At 38.1% G+C, this 13,718-nt stretch overlaps 2 protein-coding genes across 2 annotated transcripts in view; one reads left to right on the forward strand and one right to left on the reverse strand.

The window, feature by feature from the left end:
* The window catches only part of LOC310734895 (uncharacterized protein), a gene marked incomplete at its 3' end in the record, with an annotated part of 265,495 nt that overhangs the window by 214,026 nt on the left and 37,751 nt on the right, over nt 1-13,718 (reverse strand). The window lies entirely within an intron of this gene.
* The window catches only part of LOC310734916 (G-protein coupled receptor 26-like), a gene marked incomplete at its 5' end in the record, with an annotated part of 19,494 nt that continues 14,332 nt past the window's right edge, over nt 8,557-13,718 (forward strand). Inside the window, one exon of the mRNA XM_083557396.1 lies at nt 8,557-8,663. Coding sequence (XP_083413522.1) covers nt 8,557-8,663 — 107 coding nt within the window. The remainder of the gene's footprint in view (nt 8,664-13,718) is intronic.

Here is a 13,718-nt window from a genome sequence, read left to right on the forward strand (position 1 = left end):
TACATTTCAGTTATTGCTACCTGTCCCAACTTTTTTGGAATGTGTAGCTCTCATGAAATCTAAAATGAGCCAATATTTGGCGTGACATTGCAAAATGTCTCACTTTCAACATTTGATATTTTATCTATATTCTATTGTGAATAAAATATAATTTTCTGAAATTTGTAAATTATTGCATTCCTTTTTTATTCACAATTTGTACAGTGTCCCAACTTTTTTGGAATCAGGTTTTGTATATACTGTACATTACACTTGAGCAAAAAATCCGGAAAGTAATAAAAAAATAGACGAGGCCGAGGGCAGCGGCAGGGGGTGCTCACTTGCGTCCCCCAAGCTGGTTGCGACCCAGGAGACCACCTAGTTTGCCTATGCCCAGAAACGCTGCTGATCCTGGAACCTGAAGTAATTATATGCCACGAATCTCCACAAAGAATCTTATAATGTTTCAGTGGATGGGAAAATTTATATCAAATTATTTACAGTAAAGAAAAACCCAGTAAAATGTGTGATGCAGATTTCACAGTTTCACCCCTAAATTCAATAAAATGTATAATAATAATAATAAGATGATGTTGATGAAGAAGAAGAAGAAAGGTGGTTTGTTGTGGTGTGGTGTGGTATGGTGTGATAGGATCATACAGTCACACATGGAGGTGGAAGTTTCATGGTTTGTGGTTGTTTTGGAGAAGAAAAGGTCCTGGAAAGTAAAATGAATTCAGAACCAACATGGCTCCCATTCCACACTTCAACACCATGCAGTTCTGTCTCTACTGTGGCGCATTGGAACCGACTTCACCGTACAACAAGACGATGAGCCGAACGTTTGGAGAAACGAAGTGTCCGGATGCTGAGAGTGTGGAAAGCTGTTCTTCATGCTAACGGAGGATTTTTCACTAAGAGTAAAGTGGAACATCTGGACATTTATAGACTTGTTTGGAGAAAATTTTTAGATCGTTACATTATTTAGTTTGTTGCATAGAAACAAAAGGAACATGGACGTGTTTCTCAAACACCATAAAACACTCCACACTTTTCACAGCTACTGTATTTTCTTGTATTTGCTGGTTAATGTCCAACACCAACAACTAATTAAACTGTAATGATCATAAAAACAGAGCTGTCTTTGAGAACACCGCTGAGGAAAAACACTCTGTAGAAGAAAGGCATGATGTTCATTCCGGCTGCTAGTTCAGCTAATATTCCCCGTATTTATTCCTAACAGACGAGCTCCATTAGTCAGGGAATAAAGGCAGTGAGATTAATGAAAACTCCGCTGCTTCAGAGACACGTATCCAGCTGTGAGAGCTCCTCTGTTTGAATACACAGTGTAAATTCAGCACATCGTCAACCTGACAGACCGCGATGAATGTTTTCTACAGACGAGTCCTGGATTTGTCCATCAGACAGCTGCAGATGTGTGACTCAGCATTTCGATGCACAGTCGAGGATTGAAACGTGCGATGAAGAGAAGAATGGGAGAAAAGATCCATTTAGTTTTCAAATAATAATAATAATAATAATAATAATAATAATAAAAACAATAATAATAAACAAAAAACTATAATAAAAATAGACATAACAAAAAATTATAAAATAAAAAAGATGTAGTGCATTGGTAAAATTTGATTTATTTAATTAAATTGTCATTTGAAAATTACGCATTAAGCTCCGCCCACAAAATAAAAGAAGTTTTATTTCCCCAGAAAACACATTTCATCCTTTTTATGTCAGTTAATGGGTTACTGAGATGTATGTCAATTTTTTAAAAAAGATTTTATTTCAGGTTTAGCGCTAAAAGTTTATAAATTCTAAATTGATTGACTGATTGATTGATTGATTGATTGATTGATTGATTGACTGAGTGATTTATTTATATAGATTAAATACATAAAGTAGCTATGACATACTAAATCGCTATGGTAAAAGCTGAAATAGCGCTGAATTCCTTCATTTACAGAAAAAGTTACACTGGTTCAACTTACAATTTTGCAATCTTCCGCTGACGATAGCGATACAACAAAATTGTAACAAAAATATTTGACATTTCGTGCAGCAGGCAAACGTAGCAGCGTAATGCTCCGCCCTCCACTCGCCTACGCACCATAACATACAGATAAACTGTACAGTTTATACATTATGGTAGTAAAAATTGCTCTGTTTTGCTAAATTATGTACCGTAATATGTTAAATTATTAACAGTGAACTACCCCAGTAAAACTGATCACCATTCTTTAATCCTCCTGGGTAGGCTAGGCCATGTCTCGACTGTATTCCATAACAACATGGTCCTGCGGTGAAGCTGCAACTTCTCTGATGTTCTCTGTTCAACACAAACCTTTAATGCACTCTGAACAGTCGATTTTATTAACTGATGGAATAAAGTATTACATTTTTGCCTTAAATGTCATCCCATATTGATCCTGTCCCTTTCTTTCTTCCAGACCTGCCTGATTCCTCCTTATGCCCTACCACTGGATGAAGGTCTTTTCAATTGGAGATCACTCCCTGCAGCTGAGGATGCTTCTCCATGAACAGTCTAAAGATCCATGAGGTTCCTTTAAAATTTAAACTCAAGACATGAACAGCTTTACACATGAGTCTTTGTTGATAACCTTAACAATGATGGAACTATAATAAATGGACTTTTCCAGATGAGGATGGGTTTCATATTGAGTTTGGTTTCTTCCTAATATAATCTAAGGAGGTTTTTTCTTCCCATTGGTCACATTTGGTTCGCTAATTAGGTATAAACTTATCGACTAATTTATTTAAAAAAAAATGTATATAAATTTAACCTTCATAAAGCTGTTTTGGGACAATGTCCATTGTGAATGTAACATTTGAAGATGCTGAAGAAAATGTATATTGTCCAGTGCCTACCAGAACTTCCTCTAATTCTTCAGTGTGGCTTTTGTCCTCTTGGTAGCCTTTATGATCATTGCTAAAGGATTTGATACTGTTCCATGGTACATTCATATTCTTTTATATCCCTCTTTCCTGATTGGTTACTTTTATATGTTAAGTCTCTTTAAAAGTCAAATCTTAGCGCAACAGCTGACTTTCTTCTAGTTTTAATCAAAATCACTGTAAATGATGGCAGGTGGATTGTTATTTACCTACGACCTCTTTGTGAATGCGAGTGGTTACTTTGGGGACAGTTGGAACCCCATTATGAAGAGGTGTGCAGATATTTGCATCCAGGGTGTTGTAGTTTTTTTTTTTTATGTTCCGAATTATTATAATTTTTTTTTCAAAAATGTTTGTTTGTTTAAAAAAATCACATTAAAGCATCAAGCTTGACTTTTATGTTGTTATTTCTGTCCTTATATAAGCCAGTATGAGTAGTGGATTGTGATTGGCTGGAAGGAGTTCAGGTGTGAATGCTACATTGCGAGTTTGCGTACATCAGTTAAAACTAAACGATTGCAGATTATGAACACTATTAACCACCGTATCATCGATATCCATTTCCATCCAGAGAAAAACACTTTATGTCAAAAAATGTACACTTAAAACACTGTGCAAAAAGTCTTCAAGAAAATTGCTTTCTAGGTGGGAGGGGCTTATCATTTATCCAAAATCAGTCACAGTGGCATAAGACAATTACAGGAGTCTGTGAGCTTATGTACATGTCTGTGAGCTCATGTATGTGGAAGAGGGCAGGTAGCGCATTACTCTGAGCGTGTTAGCATACCCCACTCGATTTCTGAGATGAGCACTATATCTTCAGAACGATTTTAAAACCGACAACCCAAAAATCCTTCTTAAAACATGCTCACAATTAGTGAAAGTTAACTCAGTGGGAGTGTTCTCCTGTGTTGATTAGATCCACCACTTTGTCCTGATTGGTTGGTTCAATGCTCTGTTTAATTAGCTTTTTTTCTTTTCCTTCAGTCTGCAAATCCATTGAGAATAAGTATTAGTTATTTCCCGACATTTACACATAAGACTCAAGCAGTTCATTCGGAGCGAGCGTGTGGTTACGGCGTGAGGCGATGACTCACAGGGAAGCCTGAATAAACCGCCTCTGTGTTTAATCCCAGTCACCTCTGGCTCCTGTTCCCTTCGGGACGCCGGAGCTGCACTGATGGTATAATTACCAGGCTGGATACGGCGCAGGCACGGTGGGGGCGGATGATAATTCCGTCTCTGCTTTTCTGCAAAGATAGGAGGTCGCTCTGCCGCTCCACTTCCACGTTGCCCCTAACAACCATTCTTACATCCACCCACGGGCACGCATCCACCCACTCACGCCCACGCTCAGGGAAACACATGCAGCACGGGCCGAGGTGAGGGGAAGACAGGGGATAAGACCTTTCCTCTTCAGGTTCCTCATTCTCTCTGTGTTTCAGAAATCCTCCTAGTCTTCACCTTCTTCTTTCTCGTCCGACCGTCGTCATATCCCATCATTAACATTAAAGCAGCTGAATTTATCTATAAATCCAAAATTCCATCACTAATGTGAACAAATGCTTTTCAGAGTTCCTCCTGGAATCAGGTAGCACCAGAAGTCCTCAAATCATGACTTTCCCTCACTCAGACCACATTTACGACCTGATCTGTCAAACTAAATCTGGAAGCTGGCATTAGAGATGCAGGAGCAACAAGAGCAAACCCGTATTCCAGGTCATGACTGGTTCAGATTTCTTTTTTTTTTGGTTGAATTACTAAGAAATGGATTTTTGTAGCTTCTGGACACAAAAAAGGCAAAATATTAAGGACATTATTCAGAAGAGTTAGTATGAATAAAACATATGCACTCCTGAGACTCTTCTTTTCACCATTTTGCTAAAATGAAAGGTTTGAGGAAAAGAAACGCTAAAAAAATAAGGAAATTTCTTCTGCACAAGAGTCAAATCAGTACATCGAAAATGATGTGGTTATGTGTTACACCTGATGCCTCTAAATGTCAGCAGATGGTTCGAGAAGAAAGAGATCTACAGGATTCTTTTCATTCAGGACTGTACAAGTGTAAAAACCACAATCTGTCATCTTTAAAAAAAAATATGTGGACACCTGAAAATAAGATTTCTACATGCCTCATTCTGAGCATCTCATTCCACATTTAGTCTCCATTTGCGCTCATAATAAGCTCCACTCTTCTGGGAAGATGTTCCACTAGATTATGTGGAGATTTATTCAACCTCAATAAAGTCAGGGTACTGATGTAGGTAAGAGCGTCACTTTTCAAGAGATACATCACCTATTAAAAGAGCATTATTACTATTATAATAAATTCTTTTCAGATTCTTGCTATTGCAAGCATATTTACTTACTTATGCATATGGTTGGTGGGTGAATCTAACAAATAATAAGGCTACTGTAATAACTAGAGGTCGACCGATAGTGTTTTTTCCGATACCGATCGCTCGGCCGAATCGTATTCGCCGATAACTGATTAATCATCCGAGAGTTTTTAAAATGGATACAAACATAACACACCATGTGAAATAGTACTGAACTTCATTATGAAAATAAAAAATAAACAGTACTGCATCATGAAAATATGATAAAGAAATACATAATTATATAAAGGAATATAATTATATTAATTAATAAATATAAATATATAATAAATAATGATAAATAATAAATATTATATAGCGCTCTCCGTGCAGCGAGCAGTCTCAGGTGTGAGCACAATCAGCACAAAGTGTCAGTGATTCACCTCTAGAGGGCGCTCTCATAATTACAGTGGACTGGAACCCGGAAAAACTGTTGGTATGGATTTTTTTGCTGATAGCCGATATCTCCAACAATCAACTGTTGGTGCTTTAATAACTTTTAATTAAAGTGCTATTAAAAAACATTAATAAATTATTATCAACTTTATTTATAATTATCTTTAAAATTACATTTTCAAAATATGTCTCTGGCATGGTTTAAAGGGCTGTTCCAAATGTGGGGGTGTACGGGCCGTATTCGGCCTGCTGGCCGTAGACCCCTGATCTAAACACACACCTGAACTTTTTCCAGCCAATCACAATCCAGCATTCATACCTGAACACCTTCTAGCCAATCACAATCCAGTGTTCACACTGACCAGGGTATACATTCTAATCCTCACCATACTTCAGTGCACTACCTGATTTAACCTGATGATTCGGTTCCTGTGCGGGGATTAGAAATGAGTTTATTAGAGGAACAGTGCATGTAGGACGTTTTGGAGACAAGGTGAGGGAGGTGAGATTGAGATGGTTTGGACATGTGCAGAGGAGGGACATGGGGTATATCAGTAGGAGAATGCTGAGGATGGAGCCACCAGGAAGGAGGAAAAGAGGAAGGCCAAGGAGGAGGTTTATGGATGTGGTGAGGGAAGACATGCAGGTAGTTGGTGTGAAAGAGGCAGATGTAGAGGCTAGGGGGTATGGAGACAGATGATCCACTGTGAAGGCTCCTATTGAGAGAAGCCGAAAGAAGAAGAACATTAGGGTCCTATGCATTCGGTCATCCTTCCATTAACCCTTTTACATTTCTCTCTCTTGAAGGCAATCAGAATAGATTTCAGAGGTCAAGCTGCCAGAGAGTTACAGTCCAGTCTCAAAATCACAAGAGACTTAACAGGCACCTGAGCAGCCTGTGTGGATAGAAACAATTGAATCCTTCTGATGTTGTAGAGAAGAAACCATCGGGAACGAGCCACACTAGCAACATACTGGAGAAGAGCAGTTGAAGGACAGTGGATTGTCAAGTCATGTCAAGTCAAGTTTATTTGTATAGCGCTTTTCACAACAGACATTGTCTCCAAGCAGCTTTACAGAAAACAACAGTGAAGGTGAATGGTGTGCGTTTGTCCCTGATGAGCAGCCGTGGCGACAGTGGCAAGGAAAAACTTCCTTAGATGATATGAGGAAGAAACCTTGAGAGGAACCAGACTCAAAGGGGAACCCATCCTCATATGGGTGACATCAAAAGTTTGGTCATAAATCTTTCAACAATACAGAACAATTTGTGATCATCATAGATCCAGCATCAGCTTCTCCATGCCAGGGCCTTTAAACACTCGGCATCTACTTCTCCATGATCATCCATAGGTCCATAATCTTCACGAGGTGGGACGTGACTGGAGCTGGCCAAACCTCAGGATGCCTCGGGATGGGGAGAGAAAGAGAAGCAGTGGAGAGGAATTAGCGTAGCTGCTGTTCATGATATTAACAGCACAAGTTGATAATGTGCAGGTGATCAGATGTTCTGGAGCACAAGGTTATGATATGTGATGTGTGTTATGTGTGTTATGTGTAGGCTTTGCTAAAAAGATATGTTTTTAATCTACACTTAAACTGGGAGAGTGTATCTGAACCCCGAACACTGTCAGGAAGACTATTCCAGAGTTTAGGAGCTAAATGTGAAAATGCTCTACCGCCTTTAGTGGACTTTGCTATTCTAGGAACTACTAGAAGCCCAGAGTTTTGAGATCTCAGGGAGCGTGACGGATTGTAGCGTGTTAAGAGACTGGAAAGATACATGGGAGCCAAACTATTTAGTGCTTTATAAGTGAGTAGCAGTAGTTTGTAGTCTATTCGAAACTTAATAGGAAGCCAATGTAGGGACGATAAGATTGGGGTTATATGATCGTATTTTCTTGACCTAGTAAGAACTCTTGCTGCGGCATTCTGAACTAACTGAAGCTTGTTTATTAACGATGCAGGACATCCACCTAGTAATGCATCAGATATAGATAACATATTTCTTAGCTTAGAAATATTGTCCATGATTAACCTGTGGCTGAAGGGGAGAGCAGAGAGTTGAAAAGGGATATTCTGAGATTCTGACCTGGAGATGAATCACCTGCGATGACCAACAGTTCAGTTTTGCTGGGTTTGAGTCTCAGGTGAAGAGCACTCATCCATTCACAACCTATGAAAAGCAGATCTTCATGGAGGTAGCTTCATCCACAAAATAAAAACTGGAACAGGTTTAAGTCTCTAAGAGAAGGAAAAACTTCATGCTCCAGCATCCAAAGAGGTCCCATACAATTATGTGCCTTGAATTTGTGCAAAGATTTGGGTGGAACCACATCTGGGTGGAAAAGTCAGGGGTCCCGATACTTTTGGCCAAATTGCTTTTTATGTTCCCAAGAAACCGGAAAGGAACTGTCCATTGTCCTCAACATGAAAATGAAAGGTGCAGTTTTACCTCTGAGTGTTGCGAAGTGTTAAAACTGGAGACTCCTTCCTCCGTAAATATTAAACAATCGATTGAGAAACCGTCACCACAGCGATGATCACACGTGCTTTTCAACCAATCAGAAGTCGGGATTCCAACAGTGGGATAGAATTCAATAAAAGTCACAAAAGTGGGCAAAATAAATACGAACAAATCTTCAAACAGCATTCTGATGAGGACAAATTATTGTGTCAAGCTCAGATTTGAATATGTGTGTGTGTTTAATGTGTTCTTACTCACGATGTTTGATCTTCAGCAGGTCTTGCTCATGCTCGCTCACGTCACTAGAAGAGCAGGCTTTGTCTCCTACGAGCTGAGATCTTCTAACTCATTTACGGCACAAAGACGCATGAAATATTCATGTTGTCTAATGCAGTCGTTAAAGCACTAATGAAAGCGTGGAGTGTTGGATTGGGTGTAGGACGTTGTCACGTTCACACCATCACCATCTCACCCACGGGCTGTCTCCCGTCCTCGTCTTTCATGCCCGTCCACACGTTGGTGTTTATGATGATGAATATGTAGATAACGTGGATAAAATACAGCAGGGTTTTTTTACATACACACCGAGGGAGGATTTTATACCAACATGCTCACACATTCAGTGCATGAGAAAATACACTATATGGCTATATGTCTCTACTACTGTGGTAATGAAGCTGTTGGAGTTTCATCCTGGTGCTGTTTTACTTCCTGTTTCTCATTTGATCCTTTTCTTCTCCACCCATGAAAATCACAGTATTTACCGTATAAGTTCCACTACAAACAAAACTGCTTCATGGAGCTCATTAAACTCATTAGGAATCAGTGATGGGAAGATCGGATCATTTAAGTGACTCGGTTTTTTATCTCGTTCATCAAAATGAACAAATCTTTTTGATTCATTTAGTTCATTTAGTTTCTTTGATCAGAAATAAAACAAGATGTTACACTTTCAGATCCACAACACATCTACATACACCAGCTATAGCTGTAATAAATTCTATATATGAATATATAACTGCATGGCGTATCTGGGAGTCACGTGATTAAAGAACGAATGACTCGGACTAGAAGAGTCGAGTCGTTCATTTTAGAACGAATCGTTCATGGACATTTCATCACTATTGGGAAATGTGTATAATAGCTGTCTCATACTGGATGAAACTGGATCAGAGATTTATGTATTCTGTGTGTGTGTCTGTGTGTGTGTGTGTGTGTGTGTGTGTGTGTGTGTGTGTGTGTGTGTGTGTGTCATTTAACTTAAGAGTTCATATTACCAGGAACCTGAATTTCAGATGTTCCACAACATTCAAATGTAACAATAAATAGATAAAAAAAAATTAACAATAAAAGTATCATATTCTCTCTCTCTCTCTCTCTCTCTCTCTCTCTCTCCCTCTCTCTCTCTCTCTCTGTACATTTCTGTTTATCTCTTATATGTCTCTATATATCTCTCTCTCTTTCTGTCTCTCTCTATCTTTTAAGTTGTTGATAGATCACAGTCTGAATTATATCAGCCGCCATTCCAGACTGTCTGGACTCACCCCATAAGTGCATGCTGGGAAAGCAGGAAGGAATTATGGGAAAGGCTACAGTGGCTTGACCCAGTTATCTTGGGCTGTGGGAAAATCGTGAGTCTTGTGAGTCTCTCAGGCATGAAGTCCAGGCCGCTTTGGTAATGTATGGACTAGCAGGGAACTTGCTCATGCATGGTGGTCACTGGGGTTGTTTTTACACCACACACTGGAGGATTGAGTAAGAAAAAAAATTCCAGAGCCCACCCATGCAGCTCGGAGTTTACTCGAACATCTCAAGTCAACTTCTACGTACTGTACATGACACGTCACAGAGATTACATGATATTAAACTATACCAGTGTTAGAGCTATGAGTTCTGTACTGGTTGCTGGCTCATACCCCAAAACAACCTCATGTCTGTTACCTTCTGGTTCTCCACTGAATGCAGTTCCCTTTAACTGGACCCCACTCAATGCATCCTGAAGCTCCATGAGGCTACTGTAGAGGGTTAGGCCGAAGAACCATCATGAACGATTCGTTCATTTTAAACGAGTCTTCAATGCGACTCAGAAGAACGAGTCGTCTCAAAGAGCGATTTGTTCTTTGTCTATTGGAGGCGCACAAGCAAAGCATCGAAAAAACTCTTGTGCAGGAGACAGAATTGAGCAGTTCATCTCTCGAATCTTCTGGTCCGAGTCGTTTTATCATGTGACTCCTATATACGCTACACAATGTTTATCCTGGTATTATATCATGTATTATCCTGGTCCAAATCTTGACATTATTGTAACAATAGTTAATTGAGTCATGTGACAAAGGAACTAATGTTCTGGACCAGAAGCTGCTCATTCTGTTTATCATCATTTGTCTTTGGCTGCATTAATATATATATATATATAAATGATTAGAACTACAGTTAAAGTTGGTGTATGTAGACGCGTTGTTTGATCTGCTTAATAAAATGTTATGTTTTATTTTATTTCTGATCAAAGCAATGAAATGAACTAAATGTCTCAAAAAAGATGAGTTCATTTCAATGTCACTAATTAAAAAAGTGAGTAAAATGATCTGATCTTTTCTTCACTAATTTGGACTGTTATTCATATAAACATGTTCACTCGAGTCTCCATCAGCAAACAAAAAACCTCAATAATGATAAAACAATAAAGAGTGAATATCAGGTGTTGATAATGAGGACGAGAATGAGGATGATATTAATGCACTCGTTCTGATATCTTATAATTCATTAATAACAGCTCATGAAACTGTGTGGATAAAGTGATGTGTTATTTCATTTATTAAATCTCAGCACTTTGTAGCATTTACAGGTAAAACTGGATAGAGCAGTTTATGCTTCCTTGTAGTTTTATTTATTTCTCATAAAATGAAGGGACTTTGGATCTGAAGGTCATGGGTTCAAATCCCAGCCTCACCAACCTGCCACTCCTGAGCCCCTGAGCAAGGCCCTTTACCCTTAAATGCTCAGCTGTTTAACTGAGATAAGTGTCGCTCTGGATAAAAGTGTCTGCATAACCCTATATATAATATATATAACTAAGATAAGTGTAATAATGTAATAATATATATATATATATATATATAACTGTGATAAATGTAATAATATTCATTCATTTATTCATTCATTTTCTCCCACTTATCCGTAATTCGGGTCGCGGGGGCAGCAGTCTAAGCAGACCCCCGCCTTCGACCGCTGCCCAATCCTCACAGCACCGTCCCTTACGGTCCCTCCTGCAGGTGGTGAGCCCACGGGAAGGCGGCCCCACGAGTGACGTCACGGACCTTGATATTTCCCTCGTAAGGGACCCCCGGAGCATAAAGGGTTAAGGGCCTTGCTCAAGGGCCCAAGAGTGGCAGCTTGGCGATACCGGGGCTCGAACCCCAGACCTTTCGATCGGCAACCCAGCGCCTTAACCGCTGGAGCCACCACTCTCCCCAATGTAATAATATAATATTTAAGATTATAATGTAATAATATAATAATCTTAAATATAATAATAATGTAATAATATATATTATAACTATATTTTGTTAGCTGATGAGGGAATCAGTGTTTATAGCTGCTATAATATAAGTGAGAACATTCCACACTCATACAGTGTAGCAATAAACTGACAAAAACTCATCTTTGGTAATTACTGTGGAATAAAATATAGAAAAAAATTAAAACTTTTTGGATCAGATGTTAAACCATGCACTGATTACTTTCTCTCAGCATATCCACATAATATAGATGGGCATTCAATGCTCAGGTGTCCACAGACTTTTGGCCTCACGAAGCAAAAAAAGATCTGATATGATTCAAAGCAAGCTACTTGCATCTACAGCCAAACGAAAACACCGAGCAGTGAGAATGCTGTTGAACTGATTCTAGAGGTTCCCTGCCAGAACATCTTGGCTCTGCTCTGTGAGAAAACGAGCCCCGATACCACAAAGACACGAGGGCTGGGATCCCAGCATCTACAGACTCGTTCCATCTGCGTTAGCATGCGATACTGCATAAAGTCACAGTGGCCTTCAGCTTTAATAATCCTGGAGTTACTCAAAAAATGACAGTAGATGATGGTGAAGTTCCTGCAGCCACACTAGCATGAAAATAGCATTCGCATTTAAAGTAGTCTGCCTGATTTATCAGGACTTTATCTCATCTTTTGACCCTGGTTTCATTGAGCATCAGAATTGTTTTGAATTGTTTACTAGCTTTCATTTGCAGAACCAGATTTCTGTTTGCAGAATAACAAAGCTAGCTAAGTGAAACTAGCATGTAGCCTGTATTAGCCAGATCATCTCCACTGTGACTGCTGTTCACATCTCAAGCGGTGAAGCTACATCGTGTCACGTTCTAGATAACCGCATTCTGTAACCGTGTTCCATCAACGCCGTGTACTAGCCAGTTTGTGAAGTTACGATCGATTAGTTTGATTTCCAGACCTGTTCTCAGGCAAGCTAATAAACTAGCTAACGATAATGAAAGGATGGAAATAAAAGTAGCAGATGTTTGAGAGGTCTGGAGACGCTTGTGGAAATTATGGTGCTGGTGCTTTTTATAATCCAATTATTTTGACATGATGATGTCATTAATGTGTAACATTCAATATGAGTTAATTGTAATGAATGAACATTCGGTGTTGAGGATGAGGTTCCGGTTCCTCTTAAGGTTCCCTGCTCTGAACATCTCAGGGAGTTTTTCCTTCACCACTGTTGCCACTCATTAATGATAAACTTATAGGGATTAACATATAAATTCATATTTTAAAGCTGCTTCAGGACATCGACCATTGTTAAAAGTGCAATACAAATAAATATTAATAAAGAATTTAATTTTTATTCATTGTGATTCTTTGCACATTTGTTTTTCTTCTTTTTATGCAATCAAAATATATTTGATTGATTTGTAATCAATAAAGTGATTTAACATTTACATATAGCAAATTTTCATATGTAATATTTTTGTATTCATTGTATTTCTATTATTATTATTTTTTTTTTATAATTGTATTATTTATTCATGCTATATATTTTTGCAAATTGTTTGTTTTCACAGGTTTCTTTTTTTTTTTACATGTAATCAAAATGTATTTGATATAATATATATATGATATACTATCATAGATTTAATGTATAATAATTTTGTTTTTGCATGTAATACTTTCTATTCTTTTTTTTTATTTTATTTTTTAAATTCTTTTTTCCCACATATGACATTTACATTTTTTTTATAATAATAGTGATTCCTTGATTCTTTTCATGTTTATTTTTATGTTCACGTGAGTTCTATGAATTAATATCACGTATTAATGATATAAACGTTATATTCAACTTTTTCTTTTTTTTTTTTTTACAATATTTCTTTTCTATATTCTCCATAAACAAACAAGTTAATGACCTTTTTTTTTCAAGCTTTCATGTGTTCAATATCAAGACGTTACATTCAAACGTGTTCTTTTTTTTACCCTCACGTGTAATCACATGTTCCTCACCTGCTCACGCAACACACGTGTGATGATGATTCTACTGTGAAATTCAGATTTGTTT

Source organism: Silurus aristotelis, assembly GCF_946808225.1.
Source record: "Silurus aristotelis genome assembly, chromosome: 12".
Lineage (NCBI taxonomy): Eukaryota > Metazoa > Chordata > Actinopteri > Siluriformes > Siluridae > Silurus > Silurus aristotelis.